This window comes from Maylandia zebra, unplaced genomic scaffold (assembly GCF_041146795.1).
Source record: "Maylandia zebra isolate NMK-2024a unplaced genomic scaffold, Mzebra_GT3a scaffold03, whole genome shotgun sequence".
Taxonomy (NCBI): Eukaryota; Metazoa; Chordata; class Actinopteri; order Cichliformes; family Cichlidae; genus Maylandia; species Maylandia zebra.
In genome coordinates this window covers 1,651,307-1,677,686 of record NW_027490033.1, presented here as the reverse complement: position 1 = coordinate 1,677,686, position 26,380 = coordinate 1,651,307, and the positions used below count along the sequence as shown (strand labels likewise).

The following is a 26,380-nucleotide window of genomic DNA, read 5'->3' as shown; positions in this document are numbered from 1 at the left end:
AGCTACAGCAGTGTGATGGAGCTGCAGGTGTGAAGGAAGTCCTGCTGTCCTGTCCCACCCTCATCTTTGCTTCCTCTGTCTTCTCTGGACTTGTCCTCCTGTTTCAGAAACAGCACTGCTTCATGCCGAGGGTGGACGGGAGCGTTGGCTCTGATTCTTTTACCGTCCACCACAAGGAGACACTGATGCTGACCTCCTGATTCATCTGCATGTGTTCTGCTTCACACTGCTCACCTCCACCAAAGACTTCACAAACATCTTCTTTCTTTGAGTCCAGTTTGTCCCACAAACACTTCCAAATCTCCTCCTCTGAGATTCTGCAGCTTCTTGCAGTGTGACTCAGCTGACTTCTGACAGACCACAGACTGGCACAGCATCCACATGTGTCTCCTTTCAAACAGGCTCTTGATGTTTCCTCCCACATCATTCTGGCCTCTCAGTCTCCTTTGTTCTCCAGCTCTGTAGCTCCAGCTGGTGAAGCTTCAGTTTTCCATGTTGGTAACAGTAAACTACAGCCTCTGCTGTCAGCTGGGTAACTAAACAGAGCTGCAGCACGTCTCTGCGGTGGTGCTACATCCAGCCTGCAGACGGCCGTCTACATGTTGTAGTGGTTTACAGTCACCAGGGGGCGCTGTCCCAGCCATGCAGGCAGTGGGCTGCTTTGCTTGTGCTGTTGTTGGTGAAGCTGAAGTGAAAGTGATAGGTTTGTAGTTTGAACCTATCCACTGGAACGTTAAGGACAATCTGCTACGCAGCAAAAAGCAAGACACAAGGCACCAAAGTTCTCTGGTTTACTCATGCATGAGGGAGACCTGGCTGGAGCCAAGCGTCGTTCCACCACTTGACCACCATCAGACTCTCAGCCAGGCTCCCCATAGCACTCCTTTTATTGTGGTTACATGAATATGCATAGGGTCATTAACATATAGCATCTCACATAGGTATACATGTGAACAAAGAATACTGTGTGTGTGTGTGTGTGTGTGTGTGTGTGTGTGTGTGGTACTGCTGATCAAAGGGTCATATAACATCCTTGGTCAGGAAGAGGGTAGACCCCCCTTCACCCTAGATGGTTCACCCTAGATAACATGGTGAGGAAGTCCAGCAGTTCATCTAAACAAAAAGCACTTAGACTAGAACAGACGTAGCTACGTTAATCCTGCCATAAAACAATAAGAGAAGGTACGACCTCTCTCGTGCTCCCAGGATGTGGGTGTGCATTCCAGTGTGGAATACACACCAAGCCCCTGCAGCCTGCTAAAGATCACACATCCTATCACTACACAATTGATTATACACCTCTAAGAATATATGGTTAAATATTTCCTAATACAAATGACAATAATAAAATCTAAACCCATCATCACCACCCTGTATTGTCATTTTTTAAGGCTATACGGCATATATATATCTTCAGCTCTAAACCACTTGTCAACATTTTCAGTGCAGGCTTCATTTCATACACACATATTAGCCTTAGCATCCATGTCACTCTGCTGCAACAGTATGAAATTGGTAAAGGTGTTAGCAATCATTTTATTCACCATCGATCTTACACATGGCAAGATGCAACCTGTAAACAAGCAAAGCAAAGCCAATAATGTAAGAATGGGAGTCAAAAACTTTAGAAACATATTCCACCATGGTCCAGATGTCAACCAGGCTATCCAGCCTTGTGACGTGTCTCCTCCTGATGTGTGGTCCGCCACATATTTCTGCAGAGCAGTTAAGTTCTGCAGTGCCTCATAGATGTCTCCTCCAGTCGTATATCCATCCGGAATAAACGTACAACATGTCTCTCCAATCAGCTTACACACTCCTCCTTGTGATGCTGTTATCAAGTCTAGGGTCAGCCTGTTCTGCAGTACCATCGTTCTGATGGCCTTTTGCTCCTCCGCTAAGGCTGTTCCCAGAGTCTTAGTGAGATTAATGTGTCGCAGTAAGGCATATCGGTTGATCTCCACATGATCCCGCACCTCTGCAACTCCGATGTTTGGGATCAAACTTTGGAAGAATTTAGCTCCTCCACTCCAAATGCGGAATTCTCGTGGCACTCCAGTGTCTACTGTCACTCCAAAAGAGTTAGGTGAGGCTATATTCACCTCACGCTTCCGTCGGTTGCTAGGGTGATGTTCAACTCTGTCCATGAAGAAGACATGATCCGATAACTTCACCACGGCACACAATCCTCCCCATCCCTCAGGGAGTGATAGATAGGCTTTATGTCCACACAAGAAATACCAATCAGCCAAAACTCTTGTTCCTTTACTGCTCGGCACCATCCTTGCACATCCTGTCCACTTCTGACTCTTTGCTTTTACTGGTATCCTGTAAGCCCGGTTGGACTTGCATTCAGTCCTCCTTAATGTCAAGTTCTCAGCTCACTTTGCACTGGTCAAGCATTTCATACACCTGCTCTCATTCTCTGGAGGGCAGTAGGTGTATATGTATCCACATAAACGAAGCGGCAGCTCCCCCACTGACAGTGATCCATTGTTCATCACACACAACGGCAGTTGAGCTGTATTCAGCTTGTTCAGCAATATTATGTCTGGCAGTGGGTCTGACACTTGAGGCCAGGCCAATAAGTCAGTTTGCTCAGAACAATTCACATCTATAAGTGGCGACTTACTCCAGGTGATGTTCAGAGGTGTACTATAGTTGGCCTGGGACCAGAGGACTCTGTTGCCAGGATGAGTTGCTAAGCCCAACAGACACCAACTCCTGTCCTCTGGTATGCTGTACGGCCACAGTCCAGATGTATATGCGGATAACGGCATATGAGCACACACATAGCAGTCCGTCCTATTGTTCAAGTGAGCAGTTGTATTCATAAACTGCCACCAAAAGTTTGTAGAATAGCCATGAGGGTATTGGGTGTGGTTTCCTTGGACATACAGGGTCTCCACAGCTGACCATGATGACATCAAAGCCATTACACCCAGCAGGGTAGACAACACTTTACCAGCCATTCTGATGAGTACCTGTGGCTCAGTTGGTTTCTTCACCGGATTGAGACGAAGGGCCCTAGAGGCTTTCCCCCCCTTTGTACCCGGTCTTCCTGCCACTTACTCCGAGCTGGCCTGGATGTGTGTCACCTTTTTGCAGTGGCTTTGGTGTATCCAGGTGGGTCGTTCTGCAATCTTCACAGCAGTTGGTGTTGTCAGCAGAGCCTGGTATGGTCCGTCCCACCGTGGCTTCGACCAGCACTTCCTCTTTATGACCTTTATCAGTACCCAGTCCCCTGGCTTCAGACGTTCTTCCTGTACAGAAACAGAATCATCTGGCAGATTATTTGCACTCATGACTTCTTTGCTTTTCAGCATTTTAATCATCCAGTCTGCTAGTGTGTTTTCTTCTTCTGCTTTATCATTATCATTACAAAACACTGGAACTCTAAATGGCCTGCCATATATTATTTCAAAAGGCGTTAGGCCATTATCAGTTGGCGTGATTCTCATATACATTTTCACTAGCTCAATGCAGTCTACCCATGTTCTGCCTGTTTCCTCCATTGTTTTCCTGAGTCTCAGCTTTACTGTGCCATTAGTCCTTTCAACCAGCCCTGCACTTTGTGGGTGATATGAGCAATGGTTTTTCAGCGTTATCCCCAGATGTTGTGACATTTTCTCAATTACTTCATTCACAAAATGAGGACCATTGTCACTGTAAATAGTCTGGGGGATCCCATGCTCTGGGATCACATTTTTGCATATCACTTTAGCCACTGAAATAGCATCTGCTTTCTTAGTGGGGACAACTTCTACCCACTTTGAGAACGGGCACACAATCACCAGGCAGTACCTGTAGGTGTTACAGTTAGACAACTCAATGAAATCCATATGGATTACTTCAAATGGGTAGCTGGGTCTGGGAAACTTTCCTCTCCTAGGTCTGAGGTTTCCCTGAGCATTATGTTTACAACATATTAAACATGCTTTACAAAAATGTTTTGAATAAGCATTGAATCCCAGTGTGAAAAACTGCCGTTCGACTGCTGCCACCATCCCAGCTGTCGAGACATGGCAGAGCCCGTGGCTCAAACTTGCAGCAGTCCTATATAGGTTCTTAGGCAATATAGGTTTATCACAAAGATAGTAGACATCACCTCGCAGGCTTGCTCCTTTAGTGAGCCACAGCTGCTTCTCAGCTGGAGGTGAGTGTGACTGCATGTCTGCTAACACATCATGTGTGATGGGCGTAGTTTGCTCCTGTGACGCCAGAACATGAACCCCATGTGTTCCAAGGGCCGCTTCCTTTGCAATTTTATCTGCAAAGGCGTTGCCTAGTACAATGGGGTCAGTGCCACGTGTGTGTGCTGCACATTTACAAACCGCAACTTTACTAGGCAGTAAGACTGCTTTCAACAGGGCCTGCAACAATGTCGCATGCTCCACAGGTTTACCTGTTGATGTTGTCATGCCTCGTCTTGACCACTGAGCGGCAAAGAAATGAAGTGTAGCATATGCATACTGACTGTCAGTATATATAGTCACTGCCTCCTGTCTCTTCTGCGCCTGTTCTAACCACAATTTAGCGGACGCCACTTGTAACTCTCTCTCCTGTTTCAATTTCCCTGTCGCACAAGCTGCTTTCACTGTCAACTGGTCTACTAACATTTGACATTGTCCTACAACCAATTTACCTTCAAAATCATATTTCTTGCGCCAATGTCCTAAATACTTTGCGCTACCGGGAGCGAATTTCACCATAAACTTCTCGTCACCCTCTGACACACTCTTGGTTGCTTGGGAACCCATAATAACAACAACAGCTGCCGACGTCACAGACCACGTGTTCTGCTCCGCACACACTCACACAACAACAACAACAACAAAAAATATCCTCACACACAAACAACAAAAATTAGGCCTATTGTCTCAACGCAGTCTCACACAGTGACTGCGTGCTTTGTCGCACACAGTGGCAAAGACTTACATAGCCGTGATCACGCGCTTTATCGCACACAGTGATAAAGACTTTCAACGCAACCTCACACAGTGGATGCGCGCTTTGCTGCACACAGCGGCAAAGAATAGTCGCACACAGTGACTACACGCTTTATCGCACACAGTGATAAAGACTTTACAACTCAGCCTCACACAGTGGCTTAGATTTTTCACATACCTACTTGGTGTTGCTTATTGCGAGTAGCATCAGTCCCGAATCCCGTCAATCGTCATCCATCGAGGAGAAAAAACAGACGGCTAATCCACCGGCTCAATGACGAATTCTCACGCCTCGGGACTTTGCTGCTGGCTGACGTCAGTCTGTCGGCGTGTCTCTTTTCCCCTCGGTGAATGTCGACTCCAGGGATCCGGCTCTCGAAGGACCAATTAATGATAGGTTTGTAGTTTGAACCTATCCACTGGAACGTTAAGGACAATCTGCTACGCAGCAAAAAGCAAGACACAAGGCACCAAAGTTCTCTGGTTTACTCATGCATGAGGGAGACCTGGCTGGAGCCAAGCGTCGTTCCACCACTTGACCACCATCAGACTCTCAGCCAGGCTCCCCATAGCACTCCTTTTATTGTGGTTACATGAATATGCATAGGGTCATTAACATATAGCATCTCACATAGATATACATGTGAACAAAGAATACTGTGTGTGTGTGTGTGTGTGTGTGTGTGTGTGTGTGTGTGTGTGTGTGTGTGTGTGTGTGTGTGTGTGTGTGTGTGTGTGTGTGTGGTACTGCTGATCAAAGGGTCATATAACATCCTTGGTCAGGAAGCGGGTAGACCCCCCTTCACCCTAGATGGTTCACCCTAGATAACATGGTGAGGAAGTCCAGCAGTTCATCTAAACAAAAAGCACTTAGACTAGAACAGACGTAGCTACGTTAATCCTGCCATAAAACAATAAGAGAAGGTACGACCTCTCTCGTGCTCCCAGGATGTGGGTGTGCATTCCAGTGTGGAATACACACCAAGCCCCTGCAGCCTGCTAAAGATCACACATCCTATCACTACACAATTGATTATACACCTCTAAGAATATATGGTTAAATATTTCCTAATACAAATGACAATAATAAAATCTAAACCCATCAGAAAGCGAGAGTTAAAACACTGAACAGTGTCCACTGAGCTTCTTATGCTATTCTCACGCTCAAAGAAGTTTAACAGGAAGGACGACTCGTCCATCAGGCGTCCAGCTGTCCGTGACCGTGTCCACAGCAGAGTGTGACTGAGGCTTCATGCTAACACGCACACATGAAGCTAATACCACCACGAGCAGCTGCTCAGTGGATTTGGAGGACAAATGTCTGCAGCTTCTCACAGGCAGTATGCAGAATGTGGATCTCCACAAAGACTGTGGAGAGCTCGTCCCACACTCTAAATCCAAACTTGTCTGCACAAAACTTCTCACACGTTCCCGTCACAAGTGTCTTCTAAGTGAAGCTACCAGGTTCAGGTCCAGCTTGTTTATCTGGAGCTGCAGGAGATGATCCATCCTCACAAAGCAACACAGCAGATATGCAAACACACAACACAACCAAAGGATTCTCTCTGCATGTCTGTGGCTGATGCTGCTGGAACGAAGCTGTTTGAAACCTTGTTGTTCTGCACTTTGGGACCAGAAGAGGAAACTGAAGCTCTGTGCAGAGGGTCCAATGGAAGCAGCCAAGCGCTGTAAGTGTCTGCTGTACAGGGATGCTGGTTCAGCTGTGGCTCAGTTTCACAGTGTGACTCAATAAAAGCAGCAGGAAATCAAAGCTTGATGCTTTCATCAGTGTGGAAATAAGAAAGTTTCCTGTGTCAGACGCTGGAGCTCTTTCACTCTCAGCTTCACAGTTTCAGCTTCAAACTTCTTCCAACATGTTTCTAACACGGCCACATTCCACCTTAATGGAGCTGATATCTTGTGCATCAGCACATTTTCTAAAGGCAGCGATCACATCTTTAGTTTTGGATGTTTAACTGCAGATTGTTTATGTGTTTATAGCACATTAATTACAGCAGCAGCGTTGACCACAGTGCTGTACAAGAATCCAAAATAACGATTAAAATAACTCCTAATATTAATATCACACATCAAATATCAAATAACTCTCATGCTGTATTAAAAGCCAGTGAATACAAATGTGTTTTAAGAGCAGATTTACAGAGACTGACAGCAGGAGCTGGGGCTGTTCGATAGAACGATGTATATATGATGACCATATGAAAACGTCTATCGTTTCATATCACGCTCTTTGTTTCCTGCTTATGTGTTTGTGTTTTCCAGATAAAGCTTTCAAAATAAATCTGAAGATCCTGTTGAGAGTTTTCAAAATAAACACAATACAGTACTGCGGTCGCTCGTTTATCGAGTTACGTTCTAAAAATAAGTCTCAGGATGAAGTAGCAGCTTTATGTTTTACAAGTATTATAGAAGTTTTAAGGCAGTTAAACCCTCACTGCACACTTTCTACACTTTTCTCAGACAGGCATGAACATTTTCACACTTTTCTCTCTTGTTTAAACAAAGTTCAAACCTTCATAGAAAAATAAGTTCATTATTAAAGAGTGAAAGCAAAGTGTTTCTGAAATGTGTCAAATCAGCCTTTGCTGGCATTAAATGAGCTTGGTTCTGTGTGAGGAGCACTCGTCCATGGCCTGGGCTCCTCGCTGTCAGGTAAAGTTTCATAAAGCTTTTGAGTTTTTCTGCAGATAATGTTGGTGTCCAGCACGATGTTCTTTTTCCTGCGGTCACTGAGCCACAAAGCCAAAGCTGACTCCATCCTTACGATGTTCTTGTTGTGGACAGTTACAACCTTTTTGCCTCCTTGTTGAAACTATGATGGTCAGCATCTTCCTCTGCCTTTGGCTGCTACCACAGGTGCAAAACGTCTCGTCATCATTGTTGTTTGTTGGGACAAAACGTACAAACATACAGTGCAGCACTGCAGAGTCACACTGCTGTAAATTTGAACACATTCTGTACTGTACAGGAGACACGGCACGAGATTGGCTGACAATGGTCTACAGCCAATCAGGACGCAGAACACAATGCGCTGTAAAAAACAAAAACATGCAAAATTGCACAAAAAAGATCAGCGAAACAGCGAGGCCGCCAAAGGTGAACTGTGTTACAGCGAGGGACCAGCGTATATGTGGTTGTTGGGACGATAAATGTCTTTGAGCTTGTGTCAGAAGATGAGCTGCAGCTTTCTGGACCAGCTGCAGTCTTGCCAGGCAGGTCCCACTAACTCCAACATATAAGGAGTTACAATAATCCAGCTGGGACGTCATGAAAACGTGGCTCGCCCGTTCAAGGTTTTTAAAAGATATAAATGATCTCACCTTAGATAAAAGCCTCAGTTTGAAGAAAGACCGCTGTACAACTGAGCTCAGCTGTTTTTCAAATTGCCGTCAAATATAAGCCCCAAATGTAATAATGCGATTTAATAAAAGAGCTGAACCAGTCTAATAGAGCGCCCTTGATGCCGCCATGCTCCAATGGTGAGGTCAAGATGCTGTGGTCAAGGCAGCGGTCAGATCCAAAAGCACAGCTGAGTCTCCTGATCAGTGGCTGATAAAAGATCATTAAGAACTTTTCAAAGTGCAGTTTCAGTGCTGTGAAGAGCTTTAAAACCAGACTGAAACCTTTACAACAGATTGCAGCTGAACAAATATAATCTTTTACAAAATCTTCGACAGGAAGGGAAGCTTTGAAATAGGCCTGAAATTTGAGCGGACAGAGGATCCAGATCAGGTTTTTAGTACAGGCTGTACAACAGCATGTTTAAAACAGGCTGTACAACACCTGAACTAAGACTGCTGTTAAAAATCGCTAAGATGTCGGAACCGACAACCTTTAAAATCTTTTTAAACACGTGTTGGAACAACATCATTTGGACAAGATGATGTCTTTATAGCATCACATCGTTCCTCCACCTGATCAAACCACACAGGCTCAAACTGATCAAAAACAGCTGAGCAGGTGAATATTTTAGCCCCGGTGCGATCTCGGGCGAGAGTATCGATGATGGCCAAAGGGCAGCGTCCAGCTCTACGGCCGCTGAAGAGCAGACTCAACAGACGCGCGTGATGTGGATCCTACTGCTCTAAAACTGGAGCTTCTTCAATCCATTAAAGAGGACATTAGTACGCTGTTAAAAGAAGAAGTCAGAAATGCATTGAAAGAAGATTTTGACAATATAAGGGCTGACGTGCAAGGACTGAGAAATGAGATCGCTAACAGCATGGTGGCGACGTGCGGCGAAGTTGATGGAGTAAAGGTTAGAGTGAAAGAAGCTGAGGATGGGCTGTCAATGTGGAGTGATGAGGTGACCACCCTGCAGTCTACAGTAGAGAGTATGAAGGAGGAGCTGTCTGACCTGAAGGATAAATGTGATGAAGGCAGGAAGCGGAGAGCTAACATCCACATCATAGGGATCCCAGAGGGCCTGGACTCGAGCTCCTCCACGGCCGTATCCGTGCTACGACGTGAAGTGCTGGGTATGGATAAAGACGTTATTGTCGACCGCTCACACAGGAGCCCTATCCTGAGAAAGCCAGCTGGTAACCCGCACGCCGTCATAGCCGAGCGTCACTACTACCAGGATTGTGTGGCTACGCCGTGCCAGGGCCCAAGCCCCGCTTGAGTTTAACGGACAACCTATTGCAATATTACGACTGGGCGATATGACCCAAAGTTCATATCTCGATATTCTTTAGCTGGATGGCGATATACGATATATATCTCGATATTTTTAAAGCCAGAAAGTACGAACAAAAAGAGAGTTCTTAGTCAAAGCTGTGTCCCAAATCTCACACAGGCACATTTATTAACATACAGCGTAGATGTACATGAAACAATTACTCAGGAATAAATGATCAGCATTTATTAAATAATAATGCTCCATAAATAAAAGAAAACTGTTGTTTTTGTGCATAACAAAAAGCTCACAATCGTGCAGTCAAAATGTAAACAGACGCTGAGCATAATAACAAGCAGCTGCTCTGTTCCCAGGTTCTACTGCGTGACTGACAGCCTGGAGTTTGAAACCCTCTTTGTAACCGTGTCTCTTACAGGTGCCATTTATGGTCCTTATACACACTCAATACAGTAATATTACGTTGAAGCAGAGTACGTATCACTCCGCGAGGCTCCTCGTAGCTGTAATGCTCCAACAATCCATCAAGCGGTGCGGCCTCGTAGCTGAGCAAAGTCGTACCAAAACATCTTTTGAAAGGTTTCTGAGCGCCGTGTAGCACATAAAATCGGTTCGAGGTCAGTAAGCACAACCAGAATTCATCCATAAGGCGCACTGTCGATTTATGAGAAAATTACAGGATTTTAAGTGCAGAAAATATAGTTTATGGTTTTCCTTTGATCTTAGCAAATATCTACGCCTCTAATTGGGACGATCACAGATTTTTCACTAATGTCTTTGCGCGGCTCCCCAATATGTCATCACACAATATCATCTTTGAGGGAGACCTAAACTGCTCATTATCTGCTATGGACCACAGTTCACACAAAAGTACACTTAGTCCAAAGTCAGCATGCGTCATTCAGAGCTTTCTTGATAATTATGGGCTGGCTGATGTATGGAGATTTCATAATCCTGCTTCACGTCAATACTCTTTTTTTTTCTAATGTCCATAAAACATATATTTGTATAGAAAAACGTCTCCCTTTAGTTACAGAATGTGATTATAAGACTCTGGTGATTTCTCCTCTTGTTTTTTCAATGTGTATTCCTGATGCCTGCTCCAACTATCAGCCATGGAGATTCAACTCAGTGTTGTTAGCAGATGAAGAGTTTGTCAGTTACAAAAGGTCTCAAAGACATTTTTTTTCTATCAATCAGACCCCAGAGATGTCATCATCAGTCATTTGGGAATCTCTAAAAGCATCTGAGAGGCCAAATAATTTCATTTTGTGCCAAACAAAGTGCAACACTGAAAGAACATCATCCATAAATATTGAGTAAGAACTGGACTCTCATACAGCGAGACTCAAATGCCTTTAAACATCAGCTTATCCTGCTGATCCAAGTCCAACACTGAGTTTGTAAAAACATGTTTGTCAATCAGTTTCTTTGGTTTCTGAGGAAAAAGAGTCAATAAGTTGCTGCTAATACACAACATTTCATCATATTTCCTCATAACCCTCTTTTGTCTGACCATTTGATCCCATTTGAATTTGCAATAAAGGATCCACAGAGTTTGGTGACAATAATGACAGTAGATGTTTGTGTGAAAGTGCTGGAAGCAAATGAGTGTGTGATGTTCTTTCAGTGTTGCACTTTGTAGACGCTCCCTGAGCACTGGTCTCACAGCCAGCTGCACATAGAGACCAGTGTTGTTAGTCCAGGTCAGAAGATGACTTGTTGGAATGAAAATGAGCTTGTAGTTTGTCTGCTTTAATAATGTGACTGGAAAAAGGTGTTGGACTTCAAATATGTCCATTTCTGTCACACTTCACCTTTAAAAGTGAAGCCATGTGGTTCCTGGAAGGAAAAACACGACTTTTTCAAGTCTTCGTCCTGTTTTTATGAGAAATGTACGACTTTAATGTGAAACATTCAGAGTTTTTTCTCTTGTTGTGTTTGTTTGAAGCTGCTTCCTGTTGGCTTCAGCTGTTTGGAGTTTCCATTTTCTAAACTTCTACATTCTGAACCTTCTTCAGCTCTGAACAGATGATGAAACACTGAATGATTTCAAGCACTTTGTCTAATAAACTTACATCTTTCATTCTTTATACAGATTGTGGAGCTGTGGTTTGTCAGAGATCAGCTGTGATTATCTGGCAGCAGCACTGAAGTCCAACCCCTCCCATCTGAGACAGCTGGACCTGAGTAATGACTCCTCTTGGTCTTCGACTAAGAACAAGCTGCAGGATCCAGGAGTGAAGCATCTGTGTGGTTTCCTGGAGAGTCCAGGATGTAAACTTGAAACTCTGAGGTCAGTCAGCATGTTTTAGTTGTGCTGAGATGAATATGATGTGAAAGTTGTGCTGACACTAAACTGCAGACATCAGGCTGATATTATACTGATCCACACTGAGGATCTTCATGGTAAAGTCTGTTTTCTTCTTCTCTGGTTTAGTCCATTGACTGCAGCAGAACAATGTTCACATTTCAAACCTTCAAAGAAGAAGAAAAATCCTCCACTGGAAAATTCACTGTGAAACTCTCAAACTCTTCATTGCACCTTAAAGTCTGTCTGACACTGAAATCCAAAGCAAAATGTGCATTTGCTTTACAGACAGCAGTCCAACACAAACATACACACATCATCCAAAACACAGTCCAACATCCAAATCTCCTCCACTGCCAGCATGAATGATGGGAAAGAGAAGGAGGAACACTCTGACATTCAGGGTTAGAATGAGTTTCATCAAGCAGACTGTGAAGATCAAAGCTGCATTAGAAAGCTTACATGAATGAATGAGTGGACAGAAGTGGACAGAGATCATCTGAAGCACTTCAAAGGCTTTAAATCAGCACATTTCTCTTTATTCTTTATCAACTCTGTTAGTTTCTCTCAGTTTTCTGTGGAATGAAGCTAACAGCAGGCTAATAAGATGCTGACCAATAGGTTTCTATTAAAGGTTGTAATTTGCATATGAAAAAGTGCTTTGGCTCAGCAGGGATCAGCTTACAGGTAGAATACAGCTGCTGGATGGGATTAGCATGTCATAGCTATCTACCAAACTGCTAACTGGGGGATTTCAGGACATCTATGGATCATTTTTGCTAACTGTTTATTCAGCTTAGGCTCACAGGGCTGCAGCCTGTGCCCTAGCTGTCATAGGGCAAGAGGCGTGGTCCACCTGCACAGGTGAGCAGTCCATCACAGGGCCAACAGAGAGAGACAGAGAAGCACTCCCTCACATCCACACCTACAGCCAATGTAGAAGCACCAATGAACCTAAGCAGCATTTCATTGGACTGTGGGAGAACATCCAACCTCCACAGAAAGGCCCAGCTGACCAACAAGCTTCAACCTACAACCTTCTTGCTCTAAGGCACTAGTGCTAACCACTTTTGCCCATTTCAGCCCAAATCCTGCATCTTCCTGTTTCTGACTCCAGGCCAGCTCCACTAACACTTTCTCATCAGACACTGCCACCTAGTGGAGGAAGTCTTAGTTCCATTTGAAGCTTCAGATTACAGTTAGTTCCTTTACAAAGAGGTGGAGGTGGTGGGGCCACAGCACCATCATCACTGAGTGCCATAGGACACATAACCTTTGTTTCCATATGCTGGGAACTTCCTGTTGTTCCAAGGAGGACTGGAAAATGTGTGAAAATCTCCCAGTCACTTCCTCACAGCACACTTCAATCATTTCCCTCCCACAGCATCAGGACCAGGGCTTTTTCTCTCTTTGGTCCCACTAAGAGATTTCCACACAAACACCTCATCAGTGGGACTCTCAGAGCTACCAGCCCTTTGCTACAATCACAAAGCTCTTCATTGAAATCAATGATATCAAAGCTGGAATCAAATGAGTCCAAGTCTTCTGCTGATTCAGCATCACATTCATCTTTGCTCCTTGTTCTGCATCCCCACCATGGACTTCATTCCTTTCCAAGCCAGCCTTGAGTGTCCTTTATTCAGCTCATCCTCTGCTTTACTTTTACACCTGATTTTAGCTGCTTTATCTCTCTTTCAACAGGTTTCTGTGCCTCAATCTTTTTCTTCTCTCCCTCATAACAAGACAGCTTCTTCTGCCTGAGAACATGTTGGAGTGATTTACTAATCCAGGGCTGCTTATTGGGGAAAATACTTCCTGTTTGCAAAGTAATCCCCATTTTTCCCAGAAAGAAATGTCAGTAGAAATCGATGATCTAAGTGAGAACATGAGCCTTTCAAAAGTCCCAGTGGGTGCAGTCAAAGCAGTCCCTCAGTCCCAGTATAGAGTCTTTGGTCCAGACTGGAACAGCTGTGTGCCCAGTTTGAGCTCTCTTCAGTGCTGTGACCTGACAGACCCAGAGGGGCCATCACATCACATTTAGAAGCTCCCCTGATGGAGCCACAACACATGTCCAATACTTAGTCTGTCTTGTTGGACCAAGGGCGTAGATTTGGTTTTGCCATTGGTGGGGACGAATAATTCAACCACCGAACTCTGCCCTGTTTCTTTTTTTTTCCCTTTTTGTTTTGGCTTCTTAATAAAAAGAGGAGAAATATACTTGCCTACATATGCTATTCTACGTGCTTTTAAACCATTTAAAATCACAATTCATAGTTTTATATGTGTATTATATAATGTTAAATTACTATTAAACAAATGACTGACTAAAGTATTTTAGGCTTTAGTTTACTTCAGCCATAATCCATATAAATCAGGTATCATACAAAAATAAAAATAGAGTCATGACAATAAAAGAATATGACTTTAAGGACTTAACATCATTACTTCAGTTATAACACCAACATCTGTTATATTTTGGCACTAAGGGAACACTGAATGACCTGGTGGGTTTTGTCCATAAAACTACTCGTCTAAGATTACCACAGAGTAAAAGATCTCTCAGCAAAATTATGCAACAGTTTAGGCACTATTGCTCCGATCAAATCAGTGAGCTGGGATGTTTTATTCTAAACATGAACTACTGTTACAGCAACAGACATGGACTACTAGTGTCCCACACAACAACTCAATGTCCACTATGTGAAGCAGCCACACACAGGCCTGCTCCTCTCGTTAACTGAGATAAACTGCTGGCATATTGGTTTTGCATCTATACTGTCCAGTCTCTCCTGGTGGACACACAGCAGCATTGTTTAATCTCATTTGAGTCACTGTTGACCTTACCCATGTTTTTAGTCTTCTGAGAGCACTGAGGCTTCTTTCAGCCTCAGTACCTGCGTTTTATCCTCAGATTACAATTATTATTCTGTGCTTGATGTGCCTCACCTTTGGCCCTGGCTCCTCCCCTCTGACTGCACTAGGACATATTGTCACCTGATAAAATTACACATTGATTCGTGCCATATAAAAAGTGAGACATGTCAATTCAGATTCTTTGTCAAACATACACTAATGAATCAATTTACAGCAGCAGCCTAACAATTGTCATGATAATAAATACTAGTTAATCTATAGCACCAAATCATCAGTCAGTCACCTGTGACCTCGCCTCTTCACCTCTGAGCTACAACATGGCAGAGCTGCCTCTGTCACCTGATGAATAACAGTGAGACATTCCACATACATGCAGTCACACATGTGCTTCAAATACAGTCATGAACCATCAAGTCATCATCCAATTCCACCTGTGATCTTGTGTCACCATTGCTCTCTGAGCTTTGTGTTGGTTCTTCTGTCACCTGACAAATAGGACAAACATGACAATAAGAATAAAATGTGGAGCTGCTTCAGTGTTTCTGTCACTTTGTGCAGATCTTGACTCATCAGTAATGTTTGTAGGCTGAGTGCATTTTTAAAACAATTTGTGCAAACTGCACTACAAGGTGGATATTTGCAAAATAATGACTACCTCATGACATTTTGTCGCAAAAATTAACCCTATGAATATGTCAGTACCATTAGGATGAAATTATTGTGTCACCAACATTTTAATGTTAGACGTATAATTTTAACAGCCTCTGTGAAGTAATAACTAAAAAAAATCTGTGCCCTTGTGTTGGACCAACTGGAAGAAATGATTCAAGGACTTAGTCACAGAACAGAGATTCAAATCTCCAAAATCCAACTGGCTGCATCAGGACATATAGTCTGAAACTCTGCACAGTTTCCTGTTTGAAGCTGCTTCCTGTTGGCTTCAGCTGTTTGGAGTTTCCATTTTCTAAACTTCTACATTCTGAACCTTCTTCAGCTCTGAACAGATGATGAAACACTGAATGATTTCAAGCACTTTGTCTAATAAACTTACATCTTTCATTCTTTATACAGATTGGTGAGGTGTGGTTTGTCAGAGATCAGCTGTGATTATCTGGCAGCAGCACTGAAGTCCAACCCCTCCCATCTGAGAGAGCTGGAGCTGTGGGGAAACAACCTGAAGGATCCAGATGTGAAGCAGCTGTCTGATCTTAAGAAGAGTCCAGACTACAGACTGGAGACTCTGAGGTCAGTAGAGTGATGGAGTGAGTGGGTGGTGCTGTCAGCAGTATTGTACTAAACACAGTCAGTATGAAACAAAGATCCAGTGTTTCCTGTAAAGCTGCAGCTTCTCAGTGAAGCTGTGAGAGGAGAACGGTGACAGGCTTCAGGATTGGACACAAACACTTCCTGTTTCTCACCTTTATGGTCACCATAGTAACGGCTGACACGCTCTGATCAAACACTGTCAACAGCCAATCAGCTCTCTGAACAAAGCAGCACGCAGACCAATGACTGCATTGATTTCCAAGTTTAAAGCAGTGAAGAACACAGTCTGTAGGTGAGGAAGAATTTAGTGAGAGCAGATGTTTGGATGGAATTCCTCCAGTTAACAGCTGGAACCGTCCATCTGGATTGTTGGGCTTGTTGTTGGGGTTCCTACAGAGCTCAGAGTGGACACACCAAGGTTCTTCTAATGAATGAAAGTCCAAACTCAAACTAGGAGGGAAAAACATTTTCAGCAACTTCAATAAAAATCCAAAGATTAGAAAAAGTGAAGCAACAATGAGTCCTAGTACAGTCCCAGCACTGACGTCCCTGCTGCTCTTTATACTGGATGTGCTGCATCACTGACTGACAGCTGATGAAGAGTCTCTGGAAACACTCGTTTATCTCCTCTGCTCTTCCTCCTTCTCTCTGCAGGAGGTGATGATGGTAAACAGGACGGTGTGTGTGCTGAGAGAGGAGCAGCTGTGTCCTGATGATCCAGAGAGGTTGAAGCAGCAGCAGCTTGTGTGTAGAGATGCTCTGACTGGGCCATGTTACTGGGAGGTGGAGAGGAGAGCTTCATCCAGCAGTGACTGACAGAGGAATGAAGTGCAGATGACTGTCAGTGCTGCAGAGTGAACTGCTCTGAGAACAGCTCCACTGTCAGACACAATGTAGAGTCCAGCATCAGCCCTGTGTGTCCCTCTGGATCTGACAGAGGATCATCAGTGTATCTGGACTGCTCTGCTGCTGCTCTGTCCTTCTACAGTCTCTGCACAGTCTCTGTCTCACTCTGGAAAGATTTTACAACTTGTTGTAATTACAGAACGTTAATATAATATTCAAACATGTGATCTTCTCTTTATTTCTGAATCTTTACCAAATAAAGAAAAACCAAACTAACAAACAGAAGCTGTCGTGTCCTTTTTCACCACATCTGTGAATCTTTTCTGTGTTTTTCCTCTTTTCCTCCTTCCTGCAGCTCCATCTTCATCATTCTGTGTCCAGTATATGTGAACACGTCCAAAGCATCTGAGCCTCATGTTACCCGTTTGTGTGAGTTACGCCTGTCGTTGTGTTGTGGTGTATAAATAAGGGGCAGGAGACAGCGCTGGATCTCTGAGTTCTTTACTCTCAATTTCTGCAACATCTGCAATATCTAGAAATGCAAACCTGTGAGCTGTGTGTGTTGTGCGTCTGCTCGGCCATCTCTCCTCCGGCCGTGCTGGAAGCAGCTGTGCGTTTGACAGTTTTATCGACTCGACAATAATCGAACAAATTAAATGTTCAAAAATATCAACTTAAGCACTTCAAAGTCAACAAAAAGCTTAAAACAATGAAATAATATTTCACTGACAAAACAACAGCTCATAAGAACGATACACAAAATAATACAGAAACAAACAAATAAAAGTTATTAACCAGGATCCATGTTTTTGTCACAAACACTGAATCAGCTGATTCACTCTTTATGTTTCTGAGTTTGTTTTGTGATTATAGTTCTGGTTTCTGTTTCTGTGTCTTCACTGTGTCCCACGTCTCCTTACTTTGGACTCTGTGTTATATTTCCTGTTTTACTTTGACAGTCCTGTGTTACTGTTTCCTGTCTCGTGTGTGTAATTGGTCCCAGCTGTGTTTCCCTCCTGTCTCCCGTTCCCTGATTACTAAACTGCGTCCACGCCGCCGGCGCTCCTCTCCACAGCTGGATTCCAGGATTTCAGAGCATCCAGCTGTGGTGAGTGATGGAGACACTTTCTCTGCTCCCTCAGTAATCAGGACAGTTTATTGAACATCAGAGGACATAAAGGACTGTTTTTCACCTGCCCGTTCTGAACCTGGACATTAAAGACTGCTGGCTTCAAGGACATTAATCCCAGTGTCAGCCAGCCAATAACAGCCTGTGTTTTTCAGCTCTTTAGGAGTCAGAAATGAGAAAGACACAGACTGCTAACCTCTCCCTGCAGGAAATAAGCTCCGCCTCTTCCTGTCCTGTATATGAGTGATTCTGACATGAGACACAATGAGTTTCCTGTTTATTGTGACTTAAAGCGAGCAGCAAAGACACTAAACTGTGTGTTTCCAGCTGAAGCTGCTTTTTGTGTTGCTCCCACAATCCTGTCTAAAACAGTCAGTGAGGAAAACTCAATGTGACTTCAGAGTGACAGAGGTAAGCGACTCATGTTGTAACTGACGTCAGACGCCGGAGATTTTGGCGGAAAATTAAAGCGAATGGTAGTTTAGAATTGAACAAATTCCTTTAAGCTTCAGTATTACCAAATACACTTATCAATAGTCTTCTAACTAACAATATTTGTCTAAATCATCTCCAACACCCTGGAGAACAACGGGGAGAGTTTAGAGGCTCTCCAAGATTACATTGATCAGTGCTTCCAGGATCTTGTGATGAAGAAGGCTCAGAGTGCAAAACCTTCATCAAAACCCACCTGAAGCTGCTGGAGGACACGGTGAAGATCATCGCCTTTGATAGAGTGCATCGCATCGGCCCCATGCGGGCTGCGACCGGGAGACCACGTCCTACTGTGGCCAAGTTCGGCCACTTCAAACAAAAGGAACAGGTGAAAAGTCTCCGTGTCCATCGGTGTTTCTCCACGTCTCTCTTCCTTCTTCGTGTCATCTCTGTGTTTCCCTGCTGCCCTCATGTTTTCTGCTTTGTCTGTTAGTTTGTCCCAGTTTAGGTTGATGTTCGCTTCTTCCCTCACCTTTGTTATTTTCACTGTAAATAAATCTCCACTCGCATCTCCACCGCCGTCTGCATCTTGGTCCTCATTCACTCCATCACACGACTGCTGCCCCAGCCGTGACAACTTTTGATGTTTCCTCTACATTTACCTTTAAAAATTATTTACTTTGCCTTGTTTGGTATCATTTGGTATCAGATGGCCGACTTCTAAATGGTCACCATGGTCACCACCGAACTTGAGGAGTTTGCCCCCTCACCAATGGCGTGTCCAGCGGGGTGGCCTGGGGGGGCACAGGCCACCCCCCAAACCAGACTGGCCACCCCAGGTGCCACCCCAAAGGCAAAACAATAAAATTCAATCAAATATCAAATGTCCGATTATGTTTTCACGGTGACGCTCAGATATCCGAGTGTAAATGAATGCAGCATCGCTTCTGCGCTATGCGCATCACGTTAGCAAAGGTAGGAGAGCCAAGCGCGAAAGACGGCACTGCAGGAAACAATTTTTCGGTGAAAGAAAATGAGGACAGAATAAATGTCCCGGTAAGTAATATTACCCGAAGCAGCCGCCAGTCCGAGTGTCAGGTGAACTGAACTTCAGGTAAGAAGTTATGACCTGCAGTCTATCTGGGTCAGATATAAACCAAGTTTAGGTGGAGTTTATTTTCATGTTGCTGACTTTTTACTGTCAGTTGCAATAACTCGTACTGCGTTCTAGCCAGCTTGACGGAGTTTTTATACAGCTGGGTGGGTGCTATGATGTTACTGATAGTGAACTTTATTTTATTCATAAGGTTAGTTAGTAGAGTTGCCAACGGCTCCTTAAAAAAATGGAATGGTCCCTCATTCAGAGAAAATATTACGCGTTTCGTATTGAGCTGAGAAGAGACGCAGTTTGTCCCGGACTTTAGCTAGAATGGAAAAAAGACACAAAGCTGGAGTTATTCTGTCCTTATGCTGCACAGCTGGCTCTTCTCTCATTCTCTCCCCCTGCCTCTCCTGTTGCTACTTCAATCATGAAACTGATCAATGATCAGCTGATCGGCTTTTCTCTCTTGTTTGTTTATCGTCCACTTTGCGCCAGAAACAGGAAACCAGCAGATATTGCGCTAAACAACAGCAGCACGTTTAAGCTTGATCGGCTGTTGTTAGAATTTATTTAATATTAATTTCTAGTATCAGCTGATGTTTGCTGGAGCCACAGCTGTAAAGCTGCTGGTCATGATGTCGGTTTGGATATGTGGTGAGAGGGAAACATGAAGATGAAACCAGGAGATGTCCTTACTGAATCATCAGAGCTGTGATGGAGAAACAGGTTTACCTTTTAGGTGACATGAATGAGTTGAAGTTATCAACTGTTTCTGAGAGACAAATAACACCAGGATCCTTTTTTATGTAGCTGACAGCTGGTAACTGTGCAGGGGCGGGTCTAGGAAAGTTTTGCCAGGGGGCCAGGTAGGGCATTAACAGGGAAAGGTGGGCACAAAGAAATACTTTTCTTTCTTATTCTCATTTAAAATACCTAGTTTTTATTAAATAATTATCTAAATCTTACAACCAAAGTTTTTATCTGACGTAAAATGTATAGAAATCATACATATACCAACAAGACTGTACATCACTGTCACAACAGCATTTGTTTTCAGTCAAAGTCTTTATGGCTTTAATACCTGGTGGGCCGGTCTGTAGTCAAAATGCCCAATTTTTTTGTCCCAGTCCAGCCCTGCAGGTTAATACTGGCAGTGTCACCATGCCAGCTGACTGTATTTTATCATCAGCCAGTGTTGTTCTTTATCAATATTACCCAAGTTTACCATAAGGCAGCATAGAAAGTATTTACTTGCTTTCAGGTTTTATTCAAATGTTAGTCTTTTCATTTGTTTCCCCACTTTTTTCCTGTTTCAAAATCAAACACCAGTTTGTGAGAAGATTATCTTCTTTTTTTAACAGGCAGATAAAGTTTTGCATTGGCTAATTTGTCAATTGTTTGTTACAAATGTTCATATTTTAATATTAAAAAATGTTTTTGCCCAAAACATATGTGCACTATATGTCAGTAAAAATACTATGCAAATATTGATGTCCTTGAATGCTGAGTAAACACTGACAAAGCACTGATTGTATCTCTTGTACTTTATCAACGCAGTATCTAAAAACTTTGCACCATAGTGGTTAAAATCTCATTCTAATAAGAGTTAAAAGTGCATTTGGTTATTAGGTTTATAGGATTATTGAATTATGGTTAAGGGTTGGTAGAATTTTTTTTTTAAACATTATCTGCCAATTAAATCTGCCACCCTTCTCCAAATCTGTGCCCCTACCTGGCCCCCCCAACAAAAATTTTCTAGACACGCCACTGCCCCTCACATATACTAATGTGCCACAAACAGGACTTTAACATCACCAACCATTCCTATGTTATTACGGTGTATCCATATAACTGGCCCACCCTGTACAGTTATGCTTTCATTGTGACATACTGTATTAACACAATTCAGGAGCGATTCTAGGATCAGAGCTTTGGGGGGCTGAGCACCCAGAGAGCTGCCCAGCCAGCCAAGATACACTTTACTGGTCACAATGAGACTTCTTCCCCGTCTCTGTTGGTCCCTGCATCCTCCCTGTCCTCATGTTGTCTTCGCCTCCTTTATCAGTCATCATAATTTTACCGTCTCTGTGCAAGTCTGCAAATTTCTTTATTAAATCAAAAGATTATTAAATCCATCAAGTCTCTCTGTGTCTGGGTCCTCGTCACAAAACATGACATCACTGTTTTGTACTTTTTAACAATTTAATCCCACATTTGTGAAAGAAAAGCAAAACACTTTTTTGAAAAGTCTGTAACAAAACCATCAATTCTGATCAAGGTTATTTAAATGCTGCCAAAGAAGAATGGATTGGAATAAAAAAAATACATATCCTAACCTTAATTACTGGAGGAGAATAATGAATGATGCTCATAGTGAGTAAGAAGTAAACTGAGTGCATATTTTGGACAGAGATTCACTTTTAATGTGTTTGTATAATATAATACAGATGCATAAAAACACTCCTGAAACAGAATAAATTATTACAAATAAATTATTACAAAATATTAAAAAATATTATGGATACTTTTGTTGTTAAAATGTTACCTCTCAACCAAGTTCTGCCTTTTATATTTTTAGTAGTGTGTCACACAAACAGGAAATATTGTCAAAAAAAAGTAAGTAAGTGCTGAAGCACCCCAAAAATGAACCAAAGCACCCCAAAAATGAACCAAAGCACCCCAAAAATGAACCAAAGCACCCCAAAAATGAACCAAAGCACCCCCAGAAATGAACCAAAGCACCCCCAAAAATGAACCAAAGCACCCCAAAAATGAACCAAAGCACCCCAAAAATGGGCTAAAATCGCCCCTGTTAACAAATAATAGCCCAACAGTCACTTTTATGCTTACTGTAGCTGTTAGCTAAAAACACTAATTTAGCCTAGTTTGCCCTGAATTCAACTTTGACAGACATGATCGACTGTTTCCAGTAGAATTCCTCGTTGTCATCTTGTTCCCTCTCAGAGCCCCGTATGCTTGCAGAGACCCCTACAGTAGGGAAATGTGCCAAAGAACGTCCAAAACATTGCATTTTAGGTTTATTTATGCCTTACACACAATCCCAACACTTTAGCTAACTTAACAACTTTGGCTAAAGTCTATAGTTAGTCTTACTCGTTTGTACAACATTTCTGGATCGCCACTGTTTGAAATGATATGACATATGACTCTCACTGAAACAGCAAACTTTGTAGAAAACACAACACTTCTGATTCTCTATCTAGCTGTTTGCTCACAGCTGTAGATTACATTATAAGTGGTTGTTCACTCTTGTCAATAATTACATTTCTAAATTCTATTTGTGCAGTTACATGTAAACAAAGTCCAATATTGTATCTAAATGATTGTGTTATGGTGGGACAGTTTCCAGTTTTGTTGTATTATTGCACTAGGTATGACTGTGCAAGAGTTATCTTATCTTCCTTGCTTGCACCACACTCTTTGCAGAAATGGTGCACAGCAGCACTGCATCATGTTATTGTGTTGTATAATATACCAGAACTAATACAAAGCAATATCCATGTACACTATAGGTCCATGCCAATGTGCCCAAATGGGACCTCCATAAATGGTAAGGGGCGCAAAGGCACTTTAAGACCAGTGGGCACACCATCGGTGCACATCCGCTCGGATGCTTTTTTCTATTCATTTATTTCCCTGTTTATTTATCGATGCACAAAAGCAATTATCTCAGAGACACCATCCTCTTAACAGAGACTCAAATCAGGAACCTGCAGATTATTAGTCAGCAGCTTTAACTTCCTGTCTTTGTCTCACTAAACCTTCCACGTGGAAACTTGAGCTGCCCACTCAAGCACAGTAGGCTTTAACTGGCTCTGCTCAAGTCACTTCAGTATCTGAGAAACTGTCTCGATGCATGCCAAAGAACACTTTGACAATACGCTTGTGTTGAGTCAAATCCACCACAAGCATATTCTATGGCAGTTTAATTCCACTCCACATAAAAATAGTCACGTATTATTTCCCCCCACCACACTTCCTGCCAGTAGCTGGTGCCCCCACCCACAGTGCATTAGTGGTTCTCTGTGTTTAGTGGCTCACTCTGGGCGGCTGCTCGGTGGGGCCCGGCCCCCTGGCTCTGTTGGGCCTGTGCTGCGGGTGGGGTGCCCTCAGGTCTCGGCCCTCTGGGCCCATTTACTGCTCAGTAACATTTAATATCTATTATTTACTACTACTTACTAGCCTACTTACTGCATATTATTGGTTGTTGCTGTGGGTTCCCCACTGTGTTGGTTTTTCCTTGTGTTTTTCAGCAGATGATGAAATAGATTTTCAGTATTTTTTCTCTCTTCCTCTCCATCTATTTCTCTTCTTCTCTATTTTTCCCTCTTCTTCTGTTAACTTTCTCCCCAGCTTATCTTTTTTCTTCTTTCCTGACCCCCGTTCTGATTCTAATGACTCAAAATAAAGTAAAATCATCATCAAATATGACTATCAAGTGGACCAGTATAGCAAAAACCATAATGGTGGCAGAGGCCACAGAGCCAAGTGGCAGGATTTTCAACGTTCAAACCAGATAAAAAACAGAAATTAAATGGTGTTAAAAGCCATGAATTAAGGCAATTCATTCACAACATCATTACAAGTTTTACTGGACGTTAATATTTTTCTCTTTTTTCAGTGCAAAACAAACTAACAGTACACATGATGCTGGCAAGTTAAAATGTCAGTGTCTTTTATAGATAGCATGTCTAGCATCATAGTTTTATAGATCACGTAGTCAGGGTAAAAACTCCATCTCTGATTGTTATTGTACATGACTGTGACATGCAGGCCTCAGCATCATGATGAAGGCGACCGGAGGAGATAGTTTGGTAGACATCGATGTTTTGCCGATGAAGGCTCATGTAGCGGTCCTCTTTGTCCTAAACAACAATTTACACTGTCATTTACATTTAATTAAAGTGCAGCTTAAAACACAGACATAATGCACTGCAGCCTCGGCACAATTAAGTGTAAAACAGAACTATGGAAAACTGACAAACATCTGGCGAGTTTCAGATCCTGTTAAGTTAGTTAGACCTGATCTGTTTTCTCTGTTAGGATAAAAACATCAGAGGTCATGGGGTGAAAAATACCTCAAAAACAAGACTAGCTATGTCTACAACTAATGTGTGGTGTTTTAAAAGAACCTATGAGATACTTTGAACACCACAGTGGCTGCTGTATGCAGTAATGTGCTCAAGTGATTTCAAAGGGTCATTTCATGAGTTTAAGTGCGTCAGTAAAAGTTTTCACCTGCGAGGATTTCTCCTCAGGCTGTAACCACAGGTTATCACAGCCACACTGATGAGTGAAGCAGCAGCAGAAATGATGGGAACTGTAGCCATGAACTTCATGCCAGAAGAATCTCCATCGTCTGTTGAATGTTGCCACACACACAAAAAAACTTCATTTTGAAAACATGAAAAGTCACGAAATTTGCATTAGCCTGTTATATTAAAGTGGAAAACATGTTTATCTTTTCATTACATTAGAGTTACAATTGCATCATTCAAACATTTCACTGATGAAATAACACCAAAGTTGTGATTGGAGCAGTTTTCTAATGAAATTTTAAACAAATTAGCCAGAAGAAGAGCTTAAAAACATTCCAGATGTTCATCTCCTGACTGAAACCTTTCATTAATCCGCTGCAGGCGGGAATGACGACCTCAAACCATGTATGACAGAAAAGAAAGTGTTAACGCAGTTCCAAACATCCACCTTGAATCTGCGGTGTGGGTATAAATAGAAAATGTTTTTACCTCTCACAGTCACACTGAGATGGAGAACATACAATCCACCACGAAATCCACACTCACAGGTGTAGTTCCCACTGTCTTCAGATGTTAAGTTGAGCAGGTGGAGAAACACAGTCTCATTTTCTTTGATCAGTGTGAACCTGGAGTCACAGCCATGAATAAAGCCTCGGTCGTAACGATAGAGCAGACGACGCTGTTCTCCTCGGCTCCTCTCTGTGCTGATCTCACACAGTATCATCACAGTAATATTCAGAGTTGTTTTGCTGCATATTTGAGTGGAATCGGGTTTCTTTCCAATTGTCTTCACAAGAGTCTCTATAAATTGTTCCAGTTAAAATGAAACAAAATCGGGATTATAGTTTCTATATATTTGTTGTTGTGGGAAAATCAATCACATATATTATTTCACTAACCTAACTAAAGCTTTCTTCTTAAACACCTGGCTTTACAGCTTTTCTTTTTTAATTATATATATTTACCTTCACTGCTAAAAACCACAAGCAGAAGCAGGAGAAAGCAGAGTTTCCGTGCAGTCATGCTGGTGAGGAAGTAACTGTGGCTGACAGTGTGAGGTAGACTATAGTGAAAGCAGGAAGACTTGCACCCTCCTTATTTCACCTCTTGTGTCTACACTGAAACTTTCACTATGTCTAAAATAGAAGTGCATAAAAGTGGAAGGACAGTAGAAGGTAAACCACCAACATTATTTAAGCCAGACTGATCTCTCTGTTTATCTGGATGGACATTGTGTTCAAATTATGATGAGATGTTTGTTCAAAAACAAAACTAGTCTGATACAAAGAGTCATGTTTGCCACAGTTTATTGTGTTTGTATTGTATTAAATCTGAGAGCCTGAGTTGGAGTATTATGACTGAATGGTCTCCATTACTGGGAAACAAATATCCAGTGTGAAAAGATGGACGTTTATTATAATATATGAATATTATTATATTAGTATGTCACCTAAAGTTTTATATACTTTAAAATGTTTCATAGAGCTTTATTATCCACTCCCACAGTTCCTGTGCTTCTTGCTGAGCGTGTCTTG

General features: G+C 42.6%; 1 protein-coding gene across 2 annotated transcripts in view; it reads left to right on the top strand.

Moving 5' to 3' along the window:
- The window catches only part of LOC112432436 (protein NLRC3), a 3,307,575-nt gene that overhangs the window by 1,703,755 nt on the left and 1,577,440 nt on the right, over nucleotides 1-26,380 (top strand). Inside the window, exons 4-5 of one of the 2 annotated variants that reach the window (XM_076881168.1) lie at nucleotides 11,705-11,902; nucleotides 15,863-16,064. The exons of the other annotated variant lie outside the window; for it this stretch is intronic. Coding sequence (XP_076737283.1) covers nucleotides 11,705-11,902; nucleotides 15,863-16,049 — 385 coding nt within the window. The 3' untranslated portion in view covers nucleotides 16,050-16,064. Of the gene's footprint in view, nucleotides 1-11,704; nucleotides 11,903-15,862; nucleotides 16,065-26,380 lie in introns of those variants that run through there. 2 annotated transcript variants of the gene reach the window in all.